General features: G+C 37.5%; 1 protein-coding gene across 2 annotated transcripts in view; it reads left to right on the top strand.

The window, feature by feature from the left end:
• Positions 1-27500, top strand: part of LOC132114966 (stalled ribosome sensor GCN1-like) — a 59222-nt gene that overhangs the window by 14103 nt on the left and 17619 nt on the right. For both annotated transcript variants that reach the window (XM_059523376.1, XM_059523375.1), the window contains exons 10-36: positions 857-931; positions 1009-1137; positions 2188-2238; positions 2713-2811; positions 4052-4225; positions 4312-4464; positions 4547-4639; positions 5350-5425; positions 6864-7023; positions 7099-7288; positions 7374-7498; positions 8806-8984; positions 9067-9160; positions 9892-10005; positions 10089-10287; positions 13941-14090; positions 15805-15986; positions 17023-17103; positions 17183-17326; positions 17409-17533; positions 18060-18249; positions 18465-18535; positions 23093-23258; positions 24390-24584; positions 24680-24926; positions 25883-26004; positions 26358-26472. In XM_059523376.1, the coding sequence (XP_059379359.1) occupies positions 857-931; positions 1009-1137; positions 2188-2238; positions 2713-2811; positions 4052-4225; positions 4312-4464; positions 4547-4639; positions 5350-5425; positions 6864-7023; positions 7099-7288; positions 7374-7498; positions 8806-8984; positions 9067-9160; positions 9892-10005; positions 10089-10287; positions 13941-14090; positions 15805-15986; positions 17023-17103; positions 17183-17326; positions 17409-17533; positions 18060-18249; positions 18465-18535; positions 23093-23258; positions 24390-24584; positions 24680-24926; positions 25883-26004; positions 26358-26472 (3699 nt within the window). The remainder of the gene's footprint in view (positions 1-856; positions 932-1008; positions 1138-2187; positions 2239-2712; positions 2812-4051; positions 4226-4311; positions 4465-4546; positions 4640-5349; positions 5426-6863; positions 7024-7098; positions 7289-7373; positions 7499-8805; positions 8985-9066; positions 9161-9891; positions 10006-10088; positions 10288-13940; positions 14091-15804; positions 15987-17022; positions 17104-17182; positions 17327-17408; positions 17534-18059; positions 18250-18464; positions 18536-23092; positions 23259-24389; positions 24585-24679; positions 24927-25882; positions 26005-26357; positions 26473-27500) is intronic.

Below are 27500 nucleotides of genomic sequence, written 5' to 3'. Positions count from 1 at the left end.
TGTCTGTGTTTGTGTGTGTGTGTGTATGTACACGTCTGTGTGTGTGTGTGTGTGTGTGTGTGTATGTACACGTCTGTGTGTGTGTGTGTGTGTGTGTGTGTATGTACACGTCTGTGTGTGTGTGTGTGTGTGTGTGTGTGTGTGTGTACACGTCTGTGTGTGTGTGTGTGTGTGTGTGTGTGTGTGTCTGGGTATGTACGTGTGTGTGTGTGTGTGTCCAGGTATGTACGTGTGTGTGTGTGTGTGTGTGTGTCTGGGCATGTGTGTGTGTTTGTGTGTGTGTGTGTCTGGGTATGTACGTGTGTGTGTATGTATGTACACGTCTGTGTGTGTGTGTGTGTGTGTGTCTGGGTATGTACGTGTGTGTGTGTGTGTCTGGGTATGTACGTGTGTGTGTGTGTGTGTGTGTGTGTGTGTGTCTGGGTATGTACGTGTCTGTGTGTGTCTGGGTATGTATGTACACGTGTGTGTGTGTGTGTGTGTGTGTGTGTATGTAGACGTCTGTGTGTGTGTCTGTGTATGTACACGTGTGTGTGTGTGTGTGTGTGTGTGTGTGTGTTATTTCAGTTAAGTTTTATTTTAAGTACTTGGCAAAAAAGTAATATTTCTGACAATCCACTGATGATTGCTTTTGTTTCTAGAAATGCTCAAAAAAAAAAATACAGATTCAATTGCAGGAATATATATGTATTTACTTGTACTTGTATTTAATGTTTAATCTTATTCTCTACCAAGAATCAGCAAGCTATTACTTATTACTAAATACTCTGATGTGTAATCCCTCAACAATCCAGAATCCTGAAATATGAAGTCTTCTAGTCCTGTTTGTACCTCTGTCTCTCTCTCTTCTCTCCAGCGATCTCCTGCATGCTGGCGTCTCTCACTCTTGATCTGAGTCAGTACGCGCTGGACATCGGGAAGGGCATCTCCAGTGAGTGCTCTCGTCAGTGTGAGTGATGTTCTTGTGAGGCGTCGTGTGCAGGTTTGATGTGGTTTGGTGTGTTTCAGGTCAGCTGAAGGCCAATAACCCAGAGCTGATGGAGCAGGCGGTGATGGCCCTCCAGAATCTTTCCCAGCAGTGCAGTGACCCCAGCGCCGTCCAGGACCTCGTCAAACACCTCTTCAGCATCCTCGGAGGTCAGTGGACATGGAGCTTTCAAATGACTGGAAATAGCATGCAAATATAAAAATGTATAGCTTTATTCTGTTTTATTTAATTGGCTAGTTATTGTTGTTTAAGATATTAGTGTAAAGTAAAATTTGTTTTAACCCTCATAGCACATTCAGGTCTATTTTTAAACAAATAAAATACAACATTGTATAATAAGGGAATTTTGCAAGTGCTTTAAGATCCTTAAAATACACTACTTTTTTACCCTTTTTAACTGTTTTAAAAAATGATACACGTTTTGTGTTCAGGTCATTTTGGAGATGGTTATGTATGGCATTCCATTAGGTGTTTGTTTAATTATATAATGTTATATTAGTGTCATGAAGCAATTGTAAAATCCTTTCCCCATATCTCACACATTTTTGGAGATAAATTTTATTGATAAACCTATATATGTACACCTATTGATCAACCATTGAAGCATGTAAAAACATTTTTTTTTTATCTTAAAGTAAAAGTTTATACTAGTAAAATGAATTTGTTTGAAAATTTACCAGAGTAACGGTGAAGTTGTTTTGTTAGAAATATGTAGGATTCACACATTTGAAGAAATAATATATATCCTCTCTCATTCGCTCTTTAATGTTAAGGTTAATAAAAATGTTATGACTGTTTTATAAAACAGCAGAAATCATATGCAGATTTTAAATGCATTATGAGGGGTTAAACCAGCTTTGTCATTTTATATGTATAATGCATTAAGCAATACAGATTGTTTCAAAGTAGCTTAAAAGAGGTCAAATCATCTGTAAGCAAAAGTGCAGAATATTAATAGTCTTTTACAGCCCAACCGAGCGTGACAAAGGAAATATACAGTGATAAACATTTGAATTTATGAATTATAAGCTTTGAAACCAGACATACATGGAAAAACACCAGTAAGCTCAGTCAAATTGTTAATTGCTTTGAAGTCATGGGAAAAATCCTGAGAAGTATTGTTTTAGTAATGCGAGTGATCAGGACCAGCTCTCTCTTTAAAGCAGAATTAAACTCATTCTGGCTTGTGTTTTGCTCAGGCTCCGAGGGGAAGCTCACTGTTGTGGCCCAGAAGATGAGCGTTCTGTCAGGTGAATATTTGGTCTTTCTGTCTCGCTCATATGCTCGTTAGGTCTGTTGGGTCAGTGCACTACATACATGGTTTTACAGAGCATTTGTATTTTTTATTTCAAGACAATCAGAGTGTACAAGGATAAGTCTTAAGTCTTTTATCACTGCTGATTTCCGTAAGGAAATTGTTTTTGCATTCGACTGCACTGCATTTGATTATTTTCCTATGTAAACTTCCACTGCATCTTTGTCTGATGCACTGCATCTTTTGCAGCGTCTCTCAAATGAACGCTGCATTTTTAGATGTTCAAAAGTTCAACTTTTGTGCATTCCACTTTTTTTTTTAAATGCAAAGAAACGCTTTGTTAAAAAAATCATCCCCTCCAGCACAGCTCCTAAGTCTCATTCTCACTTCTGCATGAATCTGTGAGTCTTTTGCGCTCATGTATCTGCCTGCTGTCATCTTGAGCATGGTTTCTGTGTTTTTGAATCAGGAATCGGAGGTTGCAGTCATCATGCCGTCTCTGGCTCTTCCTCTCAGTCTCTGAGCTCCAGCGTGGCTGTGATGTTCATACCCTACCTGCAACAGGAAGGTGAGAAACATACATATACATACATAAATATACTTTTTTAATATGCATTTTTAATGCTGGTTCATTCATGCTTGAGATTGCTTTCATAAAGTCGGGAAGTCGTGGCCTAATGGTTAGAGAGTCGGACACGCAATCGAAGGGTTGTGTGTTCGAGTCCCAGGCCGGCAGGAATTGTGGGTGGGGGGAGTGCATGTACAGTTCTCTCTCCACCTTCAATACCACGACTTAGGTGCCCTTGAGCAAGGCATCGAACCCCCAACTGCTCCCCAGGCGCCGCAGCATAAATGGCTGCCCACTGCTCCGGGTGTGTGTGTGTGTGTTCACTGCTCTGTGTGTGTGCACTTCGGATGGGTTAAATGCAGAGCATGAATTCTGAGTATGGGTCACCATACTTGGCTGAATGTCACGTCACTTTTCACTTCACTTAAATTGTAATTTTGTGAAGAAATAGCAGGGGATTTGTTTTTTGAAGAGCTTAAAATTTATTAAATCATATTTATGTAAAATAACCCTCATTAAAAAATAAATAAATCTTCCTAATCTTTTATTCTTTCTTTTTAGCTATTTTTAGAAAAAAAATGGTGCATGCTGAATGCATAAATGTAAATGCCAAATTAGGTAAAGCAAGTTTATTTATATAGCACATTTGGTACACAAAAATTCACAGTGCTTTACATAAAGTAAAATAATCATAAAAGAATAATCACAAAAATAAAACAAAGCTTTGAAAATGAATAAAAAATTGATTTAAACATGAATTTAAAAAAATGCAATCATTTTTGGTTGCATAAATACAGTGCAATTCATAAAAAACTGTGCAATCAGAGAAAAAAAATTAATGCTCAAAATAAATAAAAAATCTAAAAAAGATTAAACATTTTACCGCCTAGCAACATCAGAGAAATGTTAACATGTGAATCTGTTGTTTTGAAATGATTAATAACTTAAATATTAATGTAATATTAAAAAAGATTAATTTTAATAACTCACAATTTCAACAGGACTTCAAGTAAATATTTAAAGTCAAATATTGACAAAACACTTTGGAAATATTTTTACCCCATTTTACTTTTTTATATAATATTAAATTAATATAATTTTTTACTTGTTGTAAAATTGATCGATTTGCATGAAACGATCTTAAATGGTCGTAAATTTCTAAGACGTGCATTAATTAAAAACCTAATATCTGCTGATTGTTTCCCTCTCTCTTTCCTCGTGTGTGTGTGTGTGTGTGTAGTCCACGAGGGGACGCTGGTGCATGCAGTGTCTGTTTTATCACAGTGGACGAGCCGTTTGACTGTGGACGTGACCTCAGAGTTGAGAGAATGGTTTAAAAAAGCCTTCACCCTGAAGACCTCCACGTCTCTTGTGCGTCAGGCGTATCTCCAGGCCATGATCGGGGCTTTCAAAGGTCAGTTGGGCTGCTGGGACACTTCAGATTTATCCTCCTGCTGCTGAAGTTTAGTCAGAATGAACAGCGTTGGTGACTCTGTTCAGGCGATGCTCTCAATCAGGCGGTGGAGTTCCTGCCTCTCCTCATCCAGACGGTGGAGAAAGCTGCTGTGCAGAATACCCAGCATGCTCTGCTGTCTGAAGGCGTGGCCTCCTCTGTGCTGCTCTGTCGGCTGTCTCTGCTGGACTCTGTGTCAGGTGAGCGTTCACTGAGACTGATGAGAGTTTTCCTGTGTCTCATGCTGGAGATGTTGAGCTTCATGTTCCTTTGTGTCTTCAGAAGCGAAGCTGGCGTCCTTCTGGAACCTGATACTGGATGAAAAGAAGCCTCTGTTCACTACCGACAAGTTCCTCTCTCAGGCCAGCGAAGAAGGTCAGAAGCTCTCCAGTTCTCCGATAGAACCTGTATATTTTTTGCCATAAGTGCTTGAGGGGAAAAAAGGGACAGATCGCCCCAAAATGAAGTTTCTGTCATCATTTACTCCATCTCAAGTTATTCCAAACCTGTATGAGTTTCTTTTTTCTGTTGAACACAAAAGAAGGACAAGATTGTTGACATAGCCATTGACTTTTAGAGTATGGAAAAGATTCTTTAACACTTGCTCCTCAATTCTATTTCTATTCTATTTGCTTATTTTATTTTATTATAAAACATTTGACCCTCTAACACTGGCATGCTCTATTTAATTTCTATTCTATCTATTTATTTTCTTTTATTTATTGTATATAACAAATCTTGACCCTCTGACACTAGCATTCTCTATTCAATTTCTATTCTATTAAAAAAAAAAAAAAAAGCTTGCTGTTTACAGTGTTCGACTGAATTTATTTTGTTGCTCTTTTGATTGGTTTGATTAGTATTAAAAAGAACTAATGGTGAAAATGTACCTTTAATAAAACAAACTTATTAGGAGATTGAGATGAAAGGGTGTAGTAACACAGATAAATACCAGCGTCATTGTCATTTATATATGTTTATTAACTTTTATTTTGATTTTAGAGCTTTATATTATTTCTATTTCAGTTGTATTGATTGAAGTAGAGCTATATCTCAGAAGTGTTAACCCTGTCCTGTGTCCTCAGCTCTGTGCACTGTCCTGCTGCTGTGTGAAAGACTGTTCCTGGATCAGCCACAGAGACTCAACAACAGCAAGTCTCAGTGAGTCCCCACCATTCCCCTGCGATGCTTTGCATAGAGTATCATTTTCCATTAAATTTAGGAACTCAGTCTCTTATTTCCTGTGTTCTAATTCACATTTGTTTATTTCATCACTAGGATCACTAAAAGTTGACTATGATATGCAAACTAAAGTTTAAAGGGATCGTGTGACCCTAAAAGAGTTTCACTGAAACCACTTACTGTTTTGTTGTTTTAATTTTAAGATTTTTGTGTAATATTTGTTTTATTTCAGTTTCATTTCTATTAATAAAACTATTTGTATAGTTCATTTTAGTTAACTGTAACAATGCAAGCAATCACATTAAAATATTCCAGAGGGATGTATAATAATGTTATTAACCCTCTAAGCGCCTAAGTGGCAAAATTGCGACAAGACGTCATCCTTAATAAAATAGACTGTAGTTCCTTATATAGTGTAATATCTCATTTGTATTCCCTTCCACTAGATGGCAGACATGTATTACTTTGATTCTAGACCAACATTATTCATTGTTTCTGTTCAAAGTGTTCGAGGAAATAGCAGAGCAAGTGAGCTCTCATGTCATTGATGCAGAAGCAATTCATTTCATAGCGTGAGTGTAAATGTTGAGATTTATGAGAGAAAATCGCCAGATGGCTAATACAAAGTTGTACCGCGAGGATGTGTTGCAAATGTTGTTCGCCGATTCTGATTCTGAAGGGGAATATTTGTCTTTTAGAAATGACGATCGGCCGTCTAATGATCGCGCGTCTCGCGGTACATCTTTGCAGCGCAGTGGTGCCGCCGTGCAAGGCGAGAGTGTTCACGAAGCACAAACAAGCGATCATTTCGACCCTTTGCTCAACGGGGATGTGGGTTTAGCCAGGATGCCGAGGTCACACCTCTACTCTTTTCGAAAGACATCCTGGGATTTTTAATGACCACAGAGAGTCAGGACCTTGGTTTAACGTCTCATCCGAAGGACTAAAACACTTGACCCTCTAACACTAGCATGCTCTATTTAATTTCTATTATATCTACTTATGTTCTTTTATTTATTGTATATAACAAGTCTTGACCCTCTGACACTTGCTCTCTCTATTCAATTTCTATTCTATCTATTTAAAAAAACCTAAACAAAAAAAGCTTGCTATGTGTACTGCATTCGACTGAATATATTTTGATGCTCTTTTGATTGGTTTGATTGCTTCTCTTGTCCTCATGTGTACGTCACTTTAGATAAAAGCATCTGCTAAATGATTAAATGTGAACACACATATTCTGAAAACATACATGTTTATATACAATAATGTATAATCTTATGTTTTCACAAAAAGACCAGGAATATTTGTTCAAGTAAATAGGGGGTAAATTTTGACTTTCAACTGTAGTGCAGAATCTTAACTTCATGAATGCAAAAGTAGTCATGTGACTCAAACGCTTGTCTGCTGTCCTCAGGATGTACCATCAGGCCACAGTGATGGCGCTGCTCTCCCGTCTGTGGCGTGTGCGAAAGCGTGCTCAGCAGACCGTGAAGAAACTCCTGTCCTCACTGGGCGGCTCCAGTCTGGCCCACGGCCTTCTGGGAGAACTGCGTGTCGTCATCAACAAACACAAGGTGAGGGATTGACGAGGAATTCAATTCACACTGATGTGTTCAGAATTTACTCATTTTTTCTGTCTCTTGACTCAGATTCTGCCGTCAGACGTGGTTTATACGGAGACCGGCGAGCTTACAGAGATGGGCCGCTCTTACATCGCCCCGAGGATCCTGCTGGACGCTCTGAGCGTGATCTGCTCGGTGGCAGCTCAGTGGAACGACCCGACCGAGACTGAGAAACTGGCCTTGGATATGCTCATCGTGAGCCATCATCCGTCCGTCGGTCCGTCTCTCTGATGGTGTGCGTGCAGGAGTTATTCCAGCAGCTTTTGCTGAATCCTGTGTTAACCGGGTTCTTTCTCTTTCAGTGGCCGTCAGGTCTGAGATGTGGCCTTCTCTGCTGTCCACCATGAAGCTGGACGCAGCTGAATTCATCGATAAACACCTGGAGATGATCCTGCCACTCCTGTTAGAAGCTAACATAGATAATCAGGTCTGACCGGCTGTGTTTAATTATCCAGCTTTGGTTTTTTAGCAAAATCGTTTTACAAAGCTGCAGCAATATGTGCAAAGGACAGGTCACCCAAAAATGAAATGTTTAGTTACATTTTTTCATGCACATCAAATATGGTTTTATACCACCATAAAAGCTCATACTTTTGAGTGCTTAAATGTTAAATGTTATATTGATTTAATAGTAATTATATTGATTAACTAAATTTAAAATGCATGATTTAATCAAATGCAATACTGTAAATATTTTATCTGTATTTTTAAGCTAAGCAGAGTCTATTCTGGTTGATTATTAGTATTTTTTATTAACTGTTTATGATATATCTATGGAAGCTTGTTTCCACCATGGGGTTCAAAATAAAAAAGGTAATTGTTACTGTTTATCTCACGATTCATTTTTTTTTTCTCACAATTGTGAGTTATTTCTCAAAATGATGACAAAATTGTGAGATATAAGCCAGAATCGTAAGATATAAACTCAAATTCTGAGAGAGAAAGTCAGAAATGTGAAATCTGTGTGAAATATGTGTACATCTCATAATTCTTATTCAGGTTTATATCCCACAAATCTGAGTTTATATCTGCAGTTCTGACTTTATTTTATTTTATTTTTTCAGATCTTTTTTTTTTTTTTTTTGTGAGAAAGTCAGTTGCCTTCTTAATCTTTTATTGCATGATGTGATCAAAAAAACTGAATTGTACTAATGTAAACTGATAATTCTAAAAAATCAGAATTGTGTGATTTAAAAAGTTGCAATTACCTTTTTTAGGGATGTACCAAAGTGAAAATTCTAGGCCTAAACTGAAAATTCCAAAACTGCCATTTAATAATTATTTATTATTATTTAATAATCTAAAATAATTTTGTAAGACTTTAGACTTTAACTCAATAATTAATGATACTACATTTAGAAAAATTACAAACCAATAAAACGACCACACTTTTATTAAAAGTAAAACAATAAAATTGGCCAGAAGATATATTCATATTAAATGTAAATATATTATTTTTATTCAGTTCTGTGCAACAAAATTAGATTGCACAGATTTCTTTTGGTTTGTTTGTTTAATTCTACAAATAATGGATAGTCGTATACTACAAGTATACTACATCTAAAAAAAAATTAAATGCCATTTTTGTCATCTGAAATTTCGGTGCATCCTTAACTTTTTTTCATTTTGTGTTCTCTTTTTAAATATGATCATGTAATAGCTTGTAGTGTTACTCTAGATTCAGACAGATTTATGTTGGATTGTGGTTGACGTTGTCTCTCTCTCTTGTCGTAGGCCGTTCAGAATGCGGTCGGTTCTCTGTCGGTTCTGTCTCCCACCAGACTGCTGCCTCGTGTCATGGATCATGTGACTCAGCGCTTGTCCAATCCGGCGCTGAGACAGGTGACGCGTCAGGAGTATGCCATCATGCAAACGCTGGAGGGAGAACTTTACGACAAGAGCATCATTATGAGGTAAAGTCAGCTGAACAAGATCGAGATGCAAGAATGAGAATTACACGGTTTGTTGTAAGCGTTGTTGTCTCGTTATTGGCAGCGCTCAGCAGGAGAGCACAAAGAAAGGCAACATTAAAAGAGAGAATAAGGCCTATTCCTTCAAAGAGCAGATCATTGAACTGGAGCTTCAGGAGGTGAGAGAGAACTACAACACATGATCCACTCAAATAGAAATAATACTACTAATAATTTAGTGTTTGTTATGATGAAAAACAAAAATCAATTAATAATACGTTTTATTTGTAATGCGCCTTTCTTAATCCTCAAAGCACTAAATTATAAGTTAAATTATAAATATATTTAATAACTGAGATATCTTGAATTTATAATAAACATTTTATGTAATTCTAACATGTATGTTTTATAAATAATATATACTGTAATAATTTAATGTAATTTTACCATCTTTTCTGTTCGATTTATTGTATATTATTACTATTATGAAGCATATGTTTGTATGTATATAATTATATAATTATTAATAAAAATGTACAATTAGTAGAATAAAAATATATCTTTGCATATTTGAATAATAAATCATAATACATATAAATTATTAAAAATTAATTGAGGTAGAATTAAATATTTTAAATTAAAAACCTGTGTGTGTGTGTTTGTGTGTGTGTGTGTTTATTTTTATTTTTTAATGAATTTATATTTCCTTTTTTTTTTTAATAAGAAATTAAAAGCCTGTCTAAACTTTTGCCAGTCAGGTCAAAATACATAAAAAAATCTGGGCTTATATTTCTAGTTCATCTGTCACACTGGAAATGAAACAAGTACTTTGCACTGTGGGATACAGCATCTGTTGCAGTGCGTTCAGTTTTATACTGCACATCTGATTGAGCTTGTGTTTGTCTTGTAGGAGATCAAGAAGAAGAAAGGCATCAAAGAGGAGCTCCAGCTGACCAGCAAGCAGAAGGAGATGATGCAGAGTCAGCTGGAGAAAGAGTCGGGCATCCGCAAGCGCTTGCAGGAGGTAAGGGGTCATAAGGTACCAGAAGTCACCTGAGATGCAGCCGTCAGCATAAACCAACCACTCTCTCTCTTGTTCTGTCTCAGCTGGACATGGAGCTGCAGTGTGCGGTCAGTCTGCTGGAGGCGGCTCTGGCACGTCATCCTCCTCTGATCTGGATGCATCTTCCTGGAGTCCTGCAGGTTATTCTGCCCCTGCTTCAGTCTCCTTTGGCTGCTCCACGCATCAAACCGGTCTTCCTGCACATCGGCGTCACTCTCATGCCTAAAGAACTGCACTACCTGGGTATGCTTTCCTTTGCCTGTTTGTTTATAACTTTGTTTACTCTTATTAAATGTCTGCATTTGTTTTTAAAAGTCCTTGTTTTCCCATATAAATTAAGCTTTTTCCCATATATAATGTTTTTGCATATATCAGTAAGAGATATTGTATTTTGGTTCAGTGTGTGATTGTGGCTCAAGTGGATATGCATTTGTGTAAATAAAATCAGATGTAAAAAAAATAATAATAATAATTTCAACAGCTAAAGTAATTGACATTTAAAAAAAAAAAGTGTCTAAAAATAAATACATAACTGTTTCATGTTAAAACACAATTTAACAATTTTTAAAAAGTGTTATTTTGAACATCTGTGTATTTGAAATAATTCAAGATATTATATTAACAGATAAAATAATTTACATTTCCTAAAATAAATAAATAAAGATATATAATTATATATTTCATTATATATATAATTTTTGAAATTGGAGTAAACAATACATTATTTGATCAGTTAAACGTATAGTACGGAATTTTTGGCCACCAGGGGTCACTCAATCAAAATAATAACATAAGACGTACTTTGATGACGTCGGGAAAGAGCGTAGGCTCATGGGAGTTGTTGTTCATTGGAACACGCGCTCTGTCGCTGCCCACATTCCTCACTCATTTTAACTGGATGCGTGGCGCAAGCGTCTCAGTTTTTAATTCGGCTCCCATGTTAATAGGTTAGAGCTTGCAGACTGCCTGTGTGAGACGCGCGTCTCAGGCGCGGCTCGAGCCGCACGGAAACCACGTGCATGCTAGAAATAAAACCGACGCCTATTTTTCACGCGACATGCAAGCGTGTTGGAAGCGTTTCCAGGCAAAATATAATAGGAAAATATGTTTATATGTAATTTTGTACACAAATACATATTAATTCATGACATTTTGATGTTTGAAAGTCAATAGGTAAGACATAAATTCAGATATAAATGTAATTTAAAAAATAAATAATTATAGATTTTCAAATATTGCACCTGTCAAACATAGTCTATTTTGCCGTCAATACTGTTGACGGTGTCCTTTATCAGTAGGCTTTATATTTATGTTCAACATGAAGTATAGATATTGTTGTCATGAAGACAAGAGCCTGGTCTGTCAGCGGTCTCCCTCTATGTCACCTACAGCAGCAGCAGCAGAGACGCCACGCAGCCAGTGTGTCACCGGCCTTAGTATTTTGACAATCACGTATTTTCGAACGGAGAGATATATGAATTATCAGACCCCTATCAAATCAATATTCCATCTAGCTAGTAGTAATATATGTTAAAAAAACACGGTTGCCTTTCGTTAATAATTATAATTGTTTATACTATGATATCGAACAAGATAGTGAACTGCATTTGAAGCTACTTTATCCAGCTAGATATAGAACACATGTAGATTTACATTATACTCTACATGAGAGCTAGTCCGTCTGCGTTTTACACAAGACATCATTGTTTCACAAAATATACGGATAGATATAGTTAGCTGAATGGATGCATACCTGTTTATTAGAATGCAAACATCTCTCTGTAGTTTCAGCTTGTCACGAAGCTCTCTCTATCTTGGAAATGCAACTCCTATATTTACCCGTGTCTCGTTTCTTCTCTTGTCACAAAACCTTCTCAGGTCATTTATTTCACCCGTACGTTTGCGCTTCACAGAACGTGCAGGCAAAGCAAACAGTTATTGATTGAGGTATAAATACTAATATAAACAATATAAATATAAAATATAATAGTCAAGGCTAGCTACTACTTTTTCTTCTTCGTCTCGTCTTTGCTTCTGTTCACCTTTGTATTTTCCGTGGGTTCCGCAGGAAGTTAGATAAACTAGAGGGGTCAAAGGTTATATGACGCCATAGACGGGCGACAAAGCGGAAATAAAGAAACGTGCCGTGTCTTCTAATTAAACTATAATTTTCTCCGGATTTGAAAGTTTGTGGAAACTGTCGGGATAATGTAAGTACACAACTAAAAAATATATATAACATAGATATAGTGATATCTGCTATTTTTAAAGCAGAAAAATTACATATTGCTCCTTTAAGTTAATTTACATTTCAAAAATGAATATACATTATTTATAAATAAAATAAAAAATGTTAAATATATTTTGGCAGCAAAAATATTTGGCTTTTTTTAAAAGATATGCATTTTTGTAAAAATAAACATTATTTTAGGGCTGAAACGATTCCTCGCGTAACTCGATTACAAAAAATGATCGAGGCAAATTCCTCTGCCTCGAAGCCTCTTTTAGTTTGTTTTAAAATGATTTTTTTAATGTGACAACGCGTTTACGTCACCCACAAAGCGGAAGGAGACACAAGCGCTGCGTCCGAAGTCGCATACTGCAAGGAGTCAGCAGTGTTTTGATTTGAGGGCGCGGGCAAACGTAAAGAGAACTAGGGCCCTATGATTTCCGCGATGCAGAAAACGCGGATGGAATCGCGGAATCTAGTCATAAAAACGGAATTTACAGTTTAATGCGGAATGGCACAGAATTTGCCCAATTTTTAATGAATTAATCAAAAATAGGTCATTGCACTTACATCAGATCACGATATGGACTAGTATCTGTAAATATTAAGCCGGAACAGTCGTATTTAAATATGAATCCTGCATGTTCTGCGTGTCTCTGGTAATGAATGGTGCAGAAGGGCTTCTTCGCTTATTTACACACACTGAAGCGCGCGTGACGCTCACGGTGATTTCAGTGTCTGCTGTCTCACTAAATAAGACGTGAACACATGAACAACATCTCCAAAACTGCTCTGACAGCCACTTCATGAGCATTTGACCGTTTGATTTGAGTAAAACTAGCGTCACATCACATACACAGAACTGTAAAGGTACGCCAGCCCGTCAAAATAAAAGTCCGGTTAAAGACTATTGTTCAGCAGAATGTACATAGCCTACTACTAAAAAAAAAAAATCTAATTTTTTTTTTAGGGTTTAATCACACACCATTTCTTCCATGTTTTATTTTTAATGGTAAATCCCCTTTGTTTACCAAAAAGTTAAGTTAATTTTCAATAATTAAAAGATAAATTAAATTCATGTTTTATGTGTTTAATGTGCATCTCAGAAAATGCTTTATTTTAAACCCCAACTGAATGGCACTTAAATGCAGTAAAAATTAATTTGTCAACTTTATTGTCATTGTTCACAGTACAAGTACAGACAGAAACAATGGGTAATAATTAAATGTTTATTTTTGATGTATGCATTGCATTCTATGCATTTAAAAAAAAATTTTTTTTTTTTTTCTAAAAAAGGAAACTTACTTGTTCATTTTAAGAGACCCAGGAGTCTTATTTTCTCTTGCACAATTATTATTGCACTTTAAGCAAAAACACATTTTATCGATTAATCGATGGAATTTGTGGTAGAATACTCGATTACTAAAATATTCGATAGCTACAGCCCTACATTATTTCACCTGCTAAAATAAGTAAAGTGAATATGCATTTAAGTAAATAAAAGAATAACATTTTCAAAAAATTTTAACCAGCAAGAAATTTCCTCAGAAAATTTCTAAACAATGATTTTTAAATGCTAATACAGCAGTAATGGGCTACTGGAAAAACAAAGTGTTTATGTTCATTAAATGTCTTCAAATATCTCTGTTTTTCTCTGTTTAATTAGCGGTTCTCGTGGGTCATGTGACCTTGCGTCAGCTAAAGCCAGAGTGTGATTTGGATCCTGCCTGGGCTCAAGAAGATCTGGACACAGCGACACAACGAACCGTCTCACTGCTGCACACAAACACGGCACTTCAGAGAGACGGCAAGACCGGTGAATAACACACACACACACATGTGGGACATTCATCAAAGCTAAATGTCAACTATGGCAAGCCGTTTTAACATCTAATCAATAAATCAAACAAGTATCTGTTTTCATGCTACTACTAGTACTTTTTCATTAACTACAAGTGCTTATTCTTCAGCTACTTGTTAAGTTTAAAAAGATAATCGTACTTATTTATTAGATGTTGGTAGATACAATAGTGACTGGTACATTTTTATATTCTAGTAGTTATTCATTAAGAACTAGTACTTATTTTTCAGATAAATTCTAGTACCTATAAATTGAACTGTACAGTGGCAATTCTGCCTAGGCATAACATAAGACAAGTAAAAAAGCAGTTGTGACTAGGATAATAAGATTTGTTACTAGTAACAGTTATATAAGATACTTGTCTCTATAAACAAAATACTACTAATAAAATATTAGTGCCTAATGAATTAAAGTATCTATTAAATATGTACTAGTATCTAATGAAAAATAGTAGTATTTGATAAATACTGGTATCTAATGAATACTAGTAAAATCTTAAAAGATACTAGTCACAAGTGGAATACATACTAGTCATATCTGAATAGCTGATATTGGAATGACAGATCCCCATAGAAGTCAATGGTAAAAATGTTAAAGGGGGCATATGATGCTATTTTAAAAATCATTATTTTGTGTATTTGGTGTAACAGAATGTTGACATGCTTTAATGTTCAAACATTTTCATTATTTCTCAAATACTGTACATTATTGTAGGTCCTCTATGCCCCGCCTCTCTCAAACGTGTCGTTTTCTACATCCTTCTGACGAGCAGTCTTCTCTGATTGGCTAACTTACCCAGTGTATTGTGAACACCGCAAGCACACATTGTAAATGTAATGCCCCTTTCCATAATTGCCAGCTTTATCTTTCAAAATTGCTGTTCTGTTGTAAGTAATCTTAAAGATTCTTAAATGCATCTACTTTCGGAAGGCTAAATAAAGTGCTTTTGCTTTCATTTAGATACACACAGCATCTCTCTGACATGACTGCTTCAACACTGACTGCGGTTACTGAAACCACGCCTTCTTTCTTTGCGTGAACATTTGGGTGGCATTACGCAAATATTTCCACATAGTGACGTAGATGTGGGGCGTGTTTAAACGAGGCGTTTTAGATGGCCGTGGAATAGTCTTAACTTTGATAATGAATATCTCTTTGTATTTGAGACTTTAGTCTTTGCAAATTTGTATGATCTTCTTTATTCACCAAGAGCTTGTAACACTCCAAAGAGAAAGGAAAAATATAAAATGCATCATATGACCCCTTTAAATGTGTTACTAGTAACAATAGAATAGTTACTAGTCGCTATTGTAATATTTACTAGTATGTAATAAGAAATAGTATCTTAAGAATAAGTACTAGTAACTAGTAGAAGCACTAGCTCTTAATAGAATAGATACTAGAAGCTAAAAAATAAGTACTAGTAGCATTAAAATCAATGCTAGGATGTTTTAAGCATTAAATGTTGAAACAGCATGCCATATTACAACAGGTTTGTTTTTAAGCATTAAATGCTGAAATGGCATGCCATATCACAATGGGTTTTGATGCAAGATAAAGGACTTCATAGGTCAAAAAGCATTAAAGATATGTAAGTTTGAATGTCTTTTGTTATGGCATCTCTTTCATTTAAAGACTCATTAGAGGTGTGTTTGTGTCTGAATTGCAGGATCAGGTACATTTGTCCTGTCAGCGCCAGCGTTCTCCTTCTGTTTCCCGCTGCTTCAAGCGGTGTTGAGTCAAAGCAGTGGATCCTCAGAGGAGGACGAGCTCGTGATGACCCGTGCTCTACAGGTCATCAACACACACGCACAGCTACGGGCCAAATCTAACGACACGCTTGCAGACGAGGTACAGTTGGGTTCTCAGCTTGCGTTTTGTAATTAATGTGTTTTTTTTTTAATTGATCTGTCAACTATGCTATTATTGAAGTCTGTCTGGAAATTTTGACGTGGATTTGAACTTGATTAGTTATTTTATAAAGGCATATAAAGGTTTATAAAGGTATCATGCAAATGAATGCCATAATTAAGCCAGTGTATGTGTCTTGATTTTCTTTTGTGACTTGGAGAGAATGATGGAATTATTCAATAACTGACCACAATGAGGTGCTCCTGGGATATTATGATATAAATCAGAATTTAGTTGGTTTGTGTTATTTAATGTCAATTCAGATATATATATAAAAAAATCAGGTATACCTTATATAATATTTTTATTATATATAATATAAAGTTCAAACAGAAAAAAAATTACAATTATGTTCAGGTATAAAAAGAAATGTACAATTGAATGACAAATTCAGTGATACAAATATAAAGTTTTATCTTTTTTAAAAAAATATAAGATTATTGAAATTAAAATCATATTCAGTTTTAAAAAATAAGTTTTATTTAGTACTTCACAAATTTTGAAAAAAAATATATTCATTTATACCTTTACAAGCAACTAAAATAAATTAAAATAAGTTATTTTGATAGTCTTAAAATTATATTGATAAAATCAAAAAATAAAATATTCAGTTATATCTTTATCTAAAAAATATATATAATAAATATGTAATAAAATATCTAATACATGAAAGTATTAAAATTATGAAAGTGTAAATTCTTTCTTTTTAATAAATAAATGTATTACAAATTCAATAATAAAAATGTCTATCCATATAAAATGTTAAATTATTCAAATTTACATTTTAGTCATGTCTAAAAAAATTTTTACAATTTAATTAGAATATATTAAACAAATTCACCAATTAAATTGTAGCTTTAACTGTGCATGTATTAAAGTAAAATCTCATAAAAATGTCATAAATGCACATTTATTATGATAAGTCTGTAGAACTGAAACCCCGGCAGTTTATAATTGTCTTGTTCTGTTTGTCCAGAACGGCCCAGAGCTGCTTCCTAGAGTCAGTATGCTGCAGCTCTTGACCAAAGTGATCGGCACGTCCACCCCTCGCCTTCAGGTAGAGACTCACATCCAGGACAGCGTTCTGACGCACACTGTTTGAGCAGAGGTAGTGATGGAGTGTGTGTGTGTTGTAGGTGCTGGCTTCAGGCTGTCTGACGGCTCTCTGTGCCAGCGCTGGAGGGGAGGAGGGATGTGCACTCGCCGAACAGCCTGAGATTGACGCTCTGCTGGAGGCTTTACTGTCCCCGTGCTTCTCTGTCAGAGACGCTGCGCTCAGGGTCAGTGCCTTTCTCTTTCTAATGCGTATGGAATTACATTATCAAATCCTTTTAATCAAAGCCTGTCGACTCGCTGGTGTAGGGTCTGCTGGAGATGGAGTTGGCATTGCCCACCGACAGCGCTGACCCCAGCGGTCTGAAGATGCTGAGGAGACTGTGGGTGGCCAAGTTTGATGTGGAGGAGGAGGGCAGAGCTCTGGCGGAGAAGTGAGTCATGCCACATTTTCACACAAACAGCTTCTGCTCTAGGTGCAGCTCCTAACATGAGTTTGGTTGGTGATAAAGCTGTTACAATTGATTTGAAAAAATGTGGATCTGATAAATGGTTCATCATGTGGACATGTGAAAGTGAACTTCTGTTAATGTATCACTTTTATAGCATTCTCATAATTTCTCATTTGTGTCAGTAATACATTATTATACCAAGTAAAAGCATGGGGATTTTGTTAGTTTCACCAGCTAAAATAATTGACATTTTAAAGTGAAAATGTATTTTTGTAAAAAAAAATATATATATATATATTGACATGCATGCATTCACTTTGGAAACGTCAATTTCAGCAGCTAAAATTGACGTTTTTAAAGTGAATGCATGCATGCATGTCAATATAAAATGAAAATAAATAAATGATTTCACCTGCTAAAATAATTGATAATTCTGCATTTGTATAAACCGAATGACTGAATGTTGTAGTTGAGATGTTGTGCAGTGCTGAGTCTCATCTCGTCTCAGACTCTGGCAGGCTCTGTGTCTGGATCTGGTTCCTGAACTCTGTGCGCTCCTGATTGAGGATGTGATCCACCACGAGGAGGCGGTGCGTTCGGCGGGGGCCGAGGCTCTGTCCAGCGCCGTCAGCCAGTACCACGAGCAGTCGGCCACCGTCCTGACCCAACTCACGGAGATCTACCACCAGAAACTCTACGTGAGTCTCACACCTGACTGCAGCCTCCCAGAGAGAATGACCACTGAGAGTAATCTGAGAAAACATTCCCGTTGTGTTCACTGTCTTAAATCATTCAGAAGGTCACTTAATTCATCGCCCTGCTGTTTAAAACTGAATGGCCGTCATTGTGAAGGCGAGTCATTGTGGTTTGCATGAGTGAATGTGACGGCTTTGACTAATGTCTGTGTTTTCAGAGACCTCCTCCTGTTCTGGACGCTTTGGGACGAGTCATTTCTGAAGCTCCTCCTGACCAATGGGAGGCCAGGTGAGAGAACGTTTCCCATGATTCCATGAGTTATTATAGAAACTGAAGTGACTTAGGTTTCTATATCTATATGTTTATTTCATTTTTAGTTTTCATTCATTTGTATTTGGGCATCATCTGTGGCAGTGTCACAGTTAATAAAAATTATAGTTAAGAAAATGTCAAATTTTTTGTGTTCTGTTTTTGATTTCAGGCTCTTTTTTTTTGTTGTCTTTTATTTCATTCATAGTTTCTATTTGTTTATTCATTAATTTATGATATCTTCGGACAACATCTGTGGCAATGTCAGAGTGGTTAGAAAAATTATAAATACTTAGATAATGTCTCTATTATATTTTGCTTTTGTCTTGGGTTTCATTTTAGTCTTAATTTTTTTTTTTTTTTTGGTTTACATTTATTTAAATTATAAATTTTTAATGTCTTTGGACAGCATCTGTGGAAATGTCAGAGTTTTGTTTAGAAAATTTGAAAATCTCATGGCCCTAACAGAGACCTGGATCAAATCAGAGGACACTGCTACACCTGCAGCACTATCCAATAATTTCTCATTTTCCCACTCCCCCCGTTTGACTGGAAGAGGTGGAGATACTGGTCTGCTCATCTGCTCCTTTGAATCTTATTCAGTTACTGTTACCTACCCTTTTAAAATTTTGTAGTTGTCTATTGACCCCCAGGACCACTGGGTAACTTTTTGGATTAATTAGATGTGTTGCTCTCAACCTTTTCTCAGGATGGTACTCCCCTAGTTATGCTTGGAGATTTCAACATCCATCTAGATAAACCTCTGTTTGCTGATTTCCACACTCTGCTTGCCTCTTTTGATCTCAACCGAGTGTCAACTACTACTACTCACAAATCAGGCAACCATCTGGACCTTATTTATACACGACACTGCTCTACTGATCATGTTCTGGTTACTCCACTGCACACGTCGGACCACTTCCTCCTCACTCTTAACCTCAACATGGTCCCTGACACATCACTTACCCCTCCACATGTCATCTTTCGACGTAACCTACGCACACTTTCACCCTCCCAGCTTTCTGCAATGGTTTCATCTTCACTTCCTTCCCCTAAACTGTTTGCATCTTTGGATGCTAACAGTGCTACTGATACTTTCTGCTCCACTCTTACATCTTGTTTAGACACTGTTTGCCCCTTATCTTCCAGGCCAGCCCGTAACACCCCTTCTGCCCCTTGGTTATCTGATGTTTTACGCGAACACCGTCTAAGCTTAGAGCTGCTGAAAGGGTGTGGCGCAAGTCCAAAAATACTACTGACCTTAATGTGTATCAGTCACTCCTATCTTCTTTCTCTGCTAATGTCTCCACTGCTAAAATGACGTACTACCATAACAAAATTAACAATTCGTCTAACTCTCGCATGCTTTTTAAAACATTTTCCTTACTACTTTGTCCTCCTCCTCCCCCTCCTGCTTCATCTCTAATAGCTGACGATTTTGCAACATTTTTCATTAATAAAATTAAACACATTAGTGCACAATTTTCCACACCACAATCAGTCAAGCTCATATCACCAGCAAACTTACACTCATTTACATCCTTCTCTTCACTCTCTGAGGCAGAAGTCTCAAAACTCATCCTTTCTAATCACCCTACAACTTGCCTGCTTGATCCTATTCCATCTCATCTCCTTCAAGCCATTTCTCCTGCAGTTGTACCTACACTCACTCACTCACTCATATCATCAACACATCCCTCCACACTGGTGTTTTTCCCTCATCATTTAGACAGGCACGTATAACTCCACTACTTAAGAAACCCAACCTCAACCCATCTCTTTTAGAGAACTACAGACCAGTTTCCCTTCTTCCTTTCATTGCAAAAACACTTGAACGAGCTGTGTTCCACCAAGTCCCTACATTTCTCACACACAACAACCTCCTTGACAGCAACCAATCTGGCTTCAGAAGTGGACATTCAACTGAGACTGCCTTGCTCTCAGTTGTTGAAGCTCTAAGACTGGCAAGAGCGTAATCCAAATCTTCAGTACATATCCTGCTTGATCTGTCCACTGCTTTTGACACAGTTAACCACCAGATCCTCCTATCAACCCTACTGGCAAAAGGCATCTCAGGAACCACACTTCAATGGTTTGAGTCTTACCTATCAGATAGGTCCTTCAAAGTATCTTGGAGAGGTGAGGTGTTCAAGTCACAACATCTAACTACTGGGGTGCCTCAGGGCTCAGTTCTTGGACCACTTCTCTTCTCTGTCTACATGGCATCATTAGGTTCTGTCATTCAGAAACATGGCTTTTCATACCACTGCTATGCTGATGACACTCAACTCTACCTCTCATTCCATCCTGATGATCTGACGGTAGCTATTTGCATCTCAGCTTGTCTATCACCTTCAACTCAACCTTGCCAAGACAGAACTGCTTGTGATTCCAGCAAACCCATCGTTTCATCACAATTTCACCATCAAGTTAAGCACATCAACCATAACTCCTTCAAAAAATGCTAGAAGCCTTGGAGACTTTCTCAGACCACATTGCTAAAACTGTCCAATCCTGCAGATTTGCTTTATTCAACATCAAGAAGATCAAGCCCTTTCTTTCAGAACATGCTGCACAATTAATTAATTAATTAATTCAGAACGCGGCAGCAAGATTCATTTTTAATGAGCCAAAAAGAATACATGTCACACCTCTGTTTATCAATTTGCACTGGCTTCCAATAGCTGCTCACATAAAATTCAAGGCATTGATGTTTGCCTACAAAACTACCACCGGCTCTGCACCCATTTACCTAAATTTGTTACTTCAGATTAATGTGCCCTCTAGAAGCTTGCGTTCTGCAAGTGAACGTCGCTTGATTGTGCCATCCCAAAGAAGCACAAAGTCACTTTTACGGACTTTTAAATTAAATGTTCCCTCCTGGTGGAATGACCTCCCCAACATAATCCGGGCAGCATAATCCTTAGCCATCTTCAAAAATCGTCTTAAAACACATCTCTTCCATCTTTATTTGACCCTCTAACTTTAAAGGGTTAGTTCGCCCAGTTCGCAAAATTATGTCATTAATAACACCCTCATGTTGTTCCAAACCCGTAAAACCTCCGTTTATTTTTGGAAAACAGTTTAAGATATTTTAGATTTAGTCCGAGAGCTCTCAGTCCCTCCATTGAAGCTGTGTGTACGGTATACTGTCCATGTCCAGAAAGGTAAGAAAAACATAATCAAAGTAGTCCATGTGACATCAGAGGGTCAGTTAGAATTTTTTGAAGCATCGAAAATACATTTTGGTCCAAAAATAGCAAAAACTACAACTTTATTCAGCATTGTCTTCTCTTCCGTGTCTGTTGTGTGAGAGTTCAAAACAAAGCAGTTTGTGATATCCGATTCGCGAACGAATCATTCGATGTAACCGAATTTTTTGAACCAGTTCACCAAATCGAATTGAATCGTTTTAAACGGTTCACGTCTCCAATACGCATTAATCCGCTAATGACTTAAGCTGTTAACTTTTTTAATGTGGCTGACACTTCCTCTTTCAAACAAACCAATATCCCGGAGTAATTCATTTACTCAAACAGTACACTGACTGAACTGCTGTGAAAAGAGAACTGAAGATGAACACCGAGCCGAGCCAGATAATGACTTGTTCACGAGTCAAGAATCGTTTCTGCCAGACGTGTCCGATTCGAAAACCGAGGAACTGATGATACTGCGCAAGTGTGATTCAGCGCGAAGCAAACCGACACACAGAGCGTCTGAACCAAACTGATTCTCTTGGTGATTGATTCTGAACTGATTCTGTGCTAGTGTTATGAGCCCAGGTAAACCGAAGGCTTGCAATCAGCGCCAATGATGGCATTATGTCGAGCGCAAAAGAACCAGTGAACCGTTTTCTTCAACCGGTTTATTGAATCGAACTGTCAGAAAGAACTACTGGTGATCCGAAAACCAATGCAACTGGTTCTTGACTCGATAACGAGTCATTATCTGGCTCGGCGTTCATCTTCAGTGCTCTCTTCACAGCAGTTCAGTCAGTGTACTGTTTGAGTAAATTAATTACTCCGGGATATTGGTTTGTTTTAACTCGGAGGGAGTGTCAGCCACATTAAAAAAGTTAACAGCTTAAGTCATTTGTGGATTAATACGTATTTGGAGACGCGAACCGTTTAAAACGATTCAGTTCGATTTGGTGAACTGGTTCAAAAAGATCCGGTTACATCGAATGATTCGTTCGCGAATCGGATATCACAAACTACTTTGTTTTGAACTCTCACACAACAGACACGGAAGAGAAGACAATGCTGAATAAAGTCATAGTTTTTGCTATTTTTGGACCAAAATGTATTTTCGATGCTAAAAAATATTCTAACTGACCCTCTGATGTCACATGGACTACTTTGATGATGTTTTTCTTACCTTTCTGGGCATGGACAGTAGAACGTACACACAGCTTTATATTTTCACATTAATATATTTATTTATTGAACATAACTACTTTAGTTTTTATTAAGTTTCTGCTGGCTGATAGTTTCCTCCATGGATAGAGCTGGTGAGTGATGTGTTTCCTGTCTGCAGGTGTGGCATTGCTCTGGCGCTCAACAAACTGGCTGAGTTCCTGGATGAGAGTCAAGTGACGCCCCTCTTCCTGTTCTTTGTGCCGGACGCTCTGAACGACAGACACGCAGAGGTGCGGCGCTGCATGCTGGACGCAGCGCTGTCTGCACTCAACACACACGGCAAGGTACTCCGTCTAGAGCACAGAACAGAATTACTAAAAATAAAAAAAAATACATTTCACCACCACCTATATATATATATATATGCATTCTTGCAAAATAATAGTAAATTAAAATGCAATATTTTGCAGTCTCAAAAAATTTACATTTCTAAAGCGAATATGCATTCTTGCAAAATAATAGTTAAATAAAATGCAATATTCTGCCTCGTAAAAAAAAATCATTTCTAAAGTGAATATGCATTCCTGCAAAATTAAATAATTAAAATGCAATATTTTGCCGCCTCAAATAATTTACATGCGGGAAGTCGTGGCCTACTGGTTAGAGAGTCGGACTCCCAATCGAAAGGTTGTGAGTTCGAGTCCCGGGCCGCCAGGAATTGTAGGTGGGGGGAGTGCATGTACAGTTCTCTCTCCACCTTCAATACCACGACTTAGGTGCCCTTGAGCAAGGCACTGAACCCCCAACTGCTCCCCGGGCGCCGCAGCATAAATGGCTGCCCACTGCTCCGGGTGTGTGCTCACAGTGTGTGTGTGTGTGCACTTCGGATGGGTTAAATGCAGAGCACAAATTCTGAGTATGGGTCACCATACTTGGCTGAATGTCACTTCACATTTCTAAAGTGAATATGCATTCTTGCAAAATAATAGTAAATTAAAATGCAATATTTTGCCGCATTAATTTATTTAAATTTCTAAAGTGAATATGCATTCTTGCAAAATAATAGTAAATTAAAATGCAATATTCTGCCTTGTCAAATTATTTCCATTTCTAACGTGAATATGCATTTTTATAAGTGAAATAAAAATATAATATTTCACCAGGTAATGTACATTTAAAAAAAAAACGCACAAGTGAATATACATTTACATCAAATGAAATGATTAATAAAATAGGTGATAAACTTGAACTAAATGGAAATTAGAAACTGAAATTTGAAAGTTTAAACTGAAGCACTAAAATAACTAAACTGAAAAACAAAAGCTGAAATAAAACTAAAAGTGAATTAAAAAGAAATGAAACCTAAATAGTCAAAACATTCAACTTAAAAATTAAAAAGAAGCTCGTTTAAAATATTAAATCAAATTATAATAGTATATAGATGATGCTCTAACTGACTTGGTTTTGTCTCTCAGGATAACGTGAGCTCGCTGCTGCCCGTGTTTGAGGAGTTTCTGAAGAACGCTCCGCAGGATGCTAACTATGACTCTGTGCGGCAGAGCGTGGTCATCCTCATGGGCTCGCTGGCCAAACATCTGGACAAGAGTGACCCTAAAGTCAAACCCATCGTGGCCAAGCTGATCACAGCCCTGTCCACTCCCTCACAGCAGGTCAGCTCCGTCCGTGTGTTTGCTGATATTAACAGCATATTAACATATGATGACAGATGGTCAGTTTACTCTGAGTTGTCTCCGGCCGTCCTCAGGTCCAGGAGTCGGTGGCCAGCTGTCTTCCTCCTCTGGTTCCTGCTATAAAGGAGGACGCCGGTGGGATGGTGAAGAAGCTCCTGCAGCTGCTGCTGGAGAGTGACAAATACGCCGAGAGGAAGGGAGCGGCGTACGGACTTGCCGGGCTGGTCAAAGGTCTGGGGATCCTGTCTCTCAAACAGCAGGAGATCATGACCACGCTGACCGACGCCATCCAGGACAAGAAGAACTCCAGACGCAGAGAAGGTGAGAGAGCTGGAAACCTTCCTAGTGTAGATATATCAAAACTTCATTTTTGATTAATAATATGCATTGCTAAGAACTTCATTTTTCAACTTTAAAGGCGATTTTCTCTATTTCGATTTCTTGCACCCTTTAGATTCCAGATTTACATAAAACCATACATCAATGGAAAGCTTATTTATTGTATAAATTGATGTATGTTTATATTGATGTATAAATCTAAATTTAAAAAATTTACCCTGATGACTGGTTTTAAATTACATTTAAAAATTACATTTATGCATTTATGCATTTAGCAGACGCTTTTATCCAAAGCGACTTACAGTGCAGTGCTATCAATTTTTTACCTATCATGTGTTCCCGGGGAATCGAACCCCAACCCTATGCTCTACCACTTGAGCAACAGGAACACTAGTTTTGTGGTCCAGGGTCTCATGCACAGATATATATACATGTATGTCTGTGTGTGTGTGTGTGTGTGTGTATATATATATGTGTGTGTGTGTGTGTGTGTGTATATATATATATATATAAATTGTTTTGTTTATTAATAAGTTAAGAATAATATAATCAGTAATCAGTAAAAAAAATAAATACAAATTAATAAAACAAAACAAGGACACACTAGACTAAAACTAAACTCAAATCAAAAACAACAATGCAAGTGATGATCAATTCAGTCATGATGTATGATAACAGTATAATGCAAAATAAATTCATCCTCTTTTGAGCCGGTGCATGAGCTGTGGTGCTCATGTGGGTGAAGCAGGTTCGAGTCTAGCTTGTGTGCCGCTCCTGTTCCCTACTTTTTTCCCAATAATTCTGTATCTACTCTTATGTATTTCTCTATTAAATAAAGCCAAATAAATAATGAATAAAACATGCAACGTGAAGAAAGAAAAAAAGATATGCAAGGAAGTTAAAACTACTATAAAGAGTTGTCATTGTCTGTGTCACAGGTGCTCTGTTTGCGTTCGAGATGTTGTGTAACATGCTGGGGAAGCTTTTTGAGCCGTACGTGGTTCACGTCCTTCCTCACCTGCTTCTCTGTTTTGGTGATGGGAACCAGTACGTCAGAGAGGTACAAACTCTTGTTGTTTCATACTTTATGCCTTTTTAACTCACATCATAACAAGATGGTCATTTTCTATAACCCTAACCAGACACTGGATTTAAATTCCTCGTGTTGTGCACAGGGTGGCCCCGCCCACAGAGAAATATCATTGGTCCAAAATCCTGCATTACATACTTGAAGCTTCAGACATGTTTTGACTGGCTGTGATTTTGTCACTTGATTTTGTTTTGCTTTTTTTTTTTTGCTGCTTTCAGTAAAGTGAAGAGTCCTCAATCTTTGGTGTCTGATCTAGTTAGAATGAGGCTGCATACGAATGCATCTGTGTTTTGAGATGTTGCATGATGTTTGCTGTGTGTCAGGCAGCGGATGACTGCGCTAAAGCTGTGATGAGGAACCTGAGCGCTCACGGCGTGAAGCTGGTTCTGCCGTCTCTGCTGATGGCTCTGGAGGAGGAGTCCTGGAGAACCAAAGCAGGTCCGCTTTAGGATGCATAATAGTTTTTTGGGAGTGTAGTGTTCAGGCCTTTGTTTGCTGAAAAGATATGATTACTGTTTTTTGTTTTAATTAGTGTTTTTTGTTATAGAATATTTTATTTAAATTATAATTATATATTTTTTACTTATTTATTTTACATATAATTTTTTATTTATCACTCTCTCACATGGTAAATTAATTTTTATTATATTATCATTATAGATTTTTTTTTTTATTATTCAGTTATTTATTTTTATTATATTATCATATATTTAAATTATTATTGTTGTTCAATTATTTATTTTTATTGTATTATATATATTTATTTTAACTATTATAGTATTAGGGCTGCACGATATTGGAAAAAAATGACATTGCGATATTTTATTTTTCTGCGATATATATAGCGATATATCTAATCAAATTTTTTTACGAACAAAAATGGGGTGAGCAGATTTACATTCTCATTTTAAATGATTTAAACATCGACACCATCGTGTCAATTGATTAATATGCGAGAGGGAGAGAGAGCAAGACAGCGCTCGTGTTGTTTGAAGCGCTCTCTCTCTCTATCTCGCGCTCTCTCGCTCTCTTGCATGCGCTCGCTCGCGCTCTCTCGCTCTCTATCTCGCGCTCTATCTCGCGCTCTATCTCGCGCTCTCTCTCTCGCGCTCTCTCTCTCGCGCTCTCTCTCTCTCTCGCGCTCTCTCTCTCGCTCTCTCTCTCGCGCTCTCTCTCTCGCGCTCTCTCTCTCGCGCTCTCTCTCTCGCGCTCTCTCTCTCGCGCTCTCTCTCTCGCGCTCTCTCTCTCGCGCTCTCTCTCTCGCGCTCTCTCTCTCGCGCTCTCTCTCTCTCGCGCGCTCTCTCGCTCTCTATCTCGCGCTCTCTCGCTCTCGCGCTCTCTCGCTCTCGCGCTCTCTCTCTCGCGCGCTCTCTCTCGCGCTCTCTCGCGCTCTCTCTCTCTCGCGCTCTCTCTCTCTCGCGCTCTCTCTCTCTCGCGCTCTCTCTCTCTCGCGCTCTCTCTCTCTC

The sequence above is a fragment of the Carassius carassius genome, chromosome 34, assembly GCF_963082965.1.
Source record: "Carassius carassius chromosome 34, fCarCar2.1, whole genome shotgun sequence".
NCBI classification, from domain to species: domain Eukaryota; kingdom Metazoa; phylum Chordata; class Actinopteri; order Cypriniformes; family Cyprinidae; genus Carassius; species Carassius carassius.
This window is presented reverse-complemented; position numbering and strand designations above follow the sequence as displayed.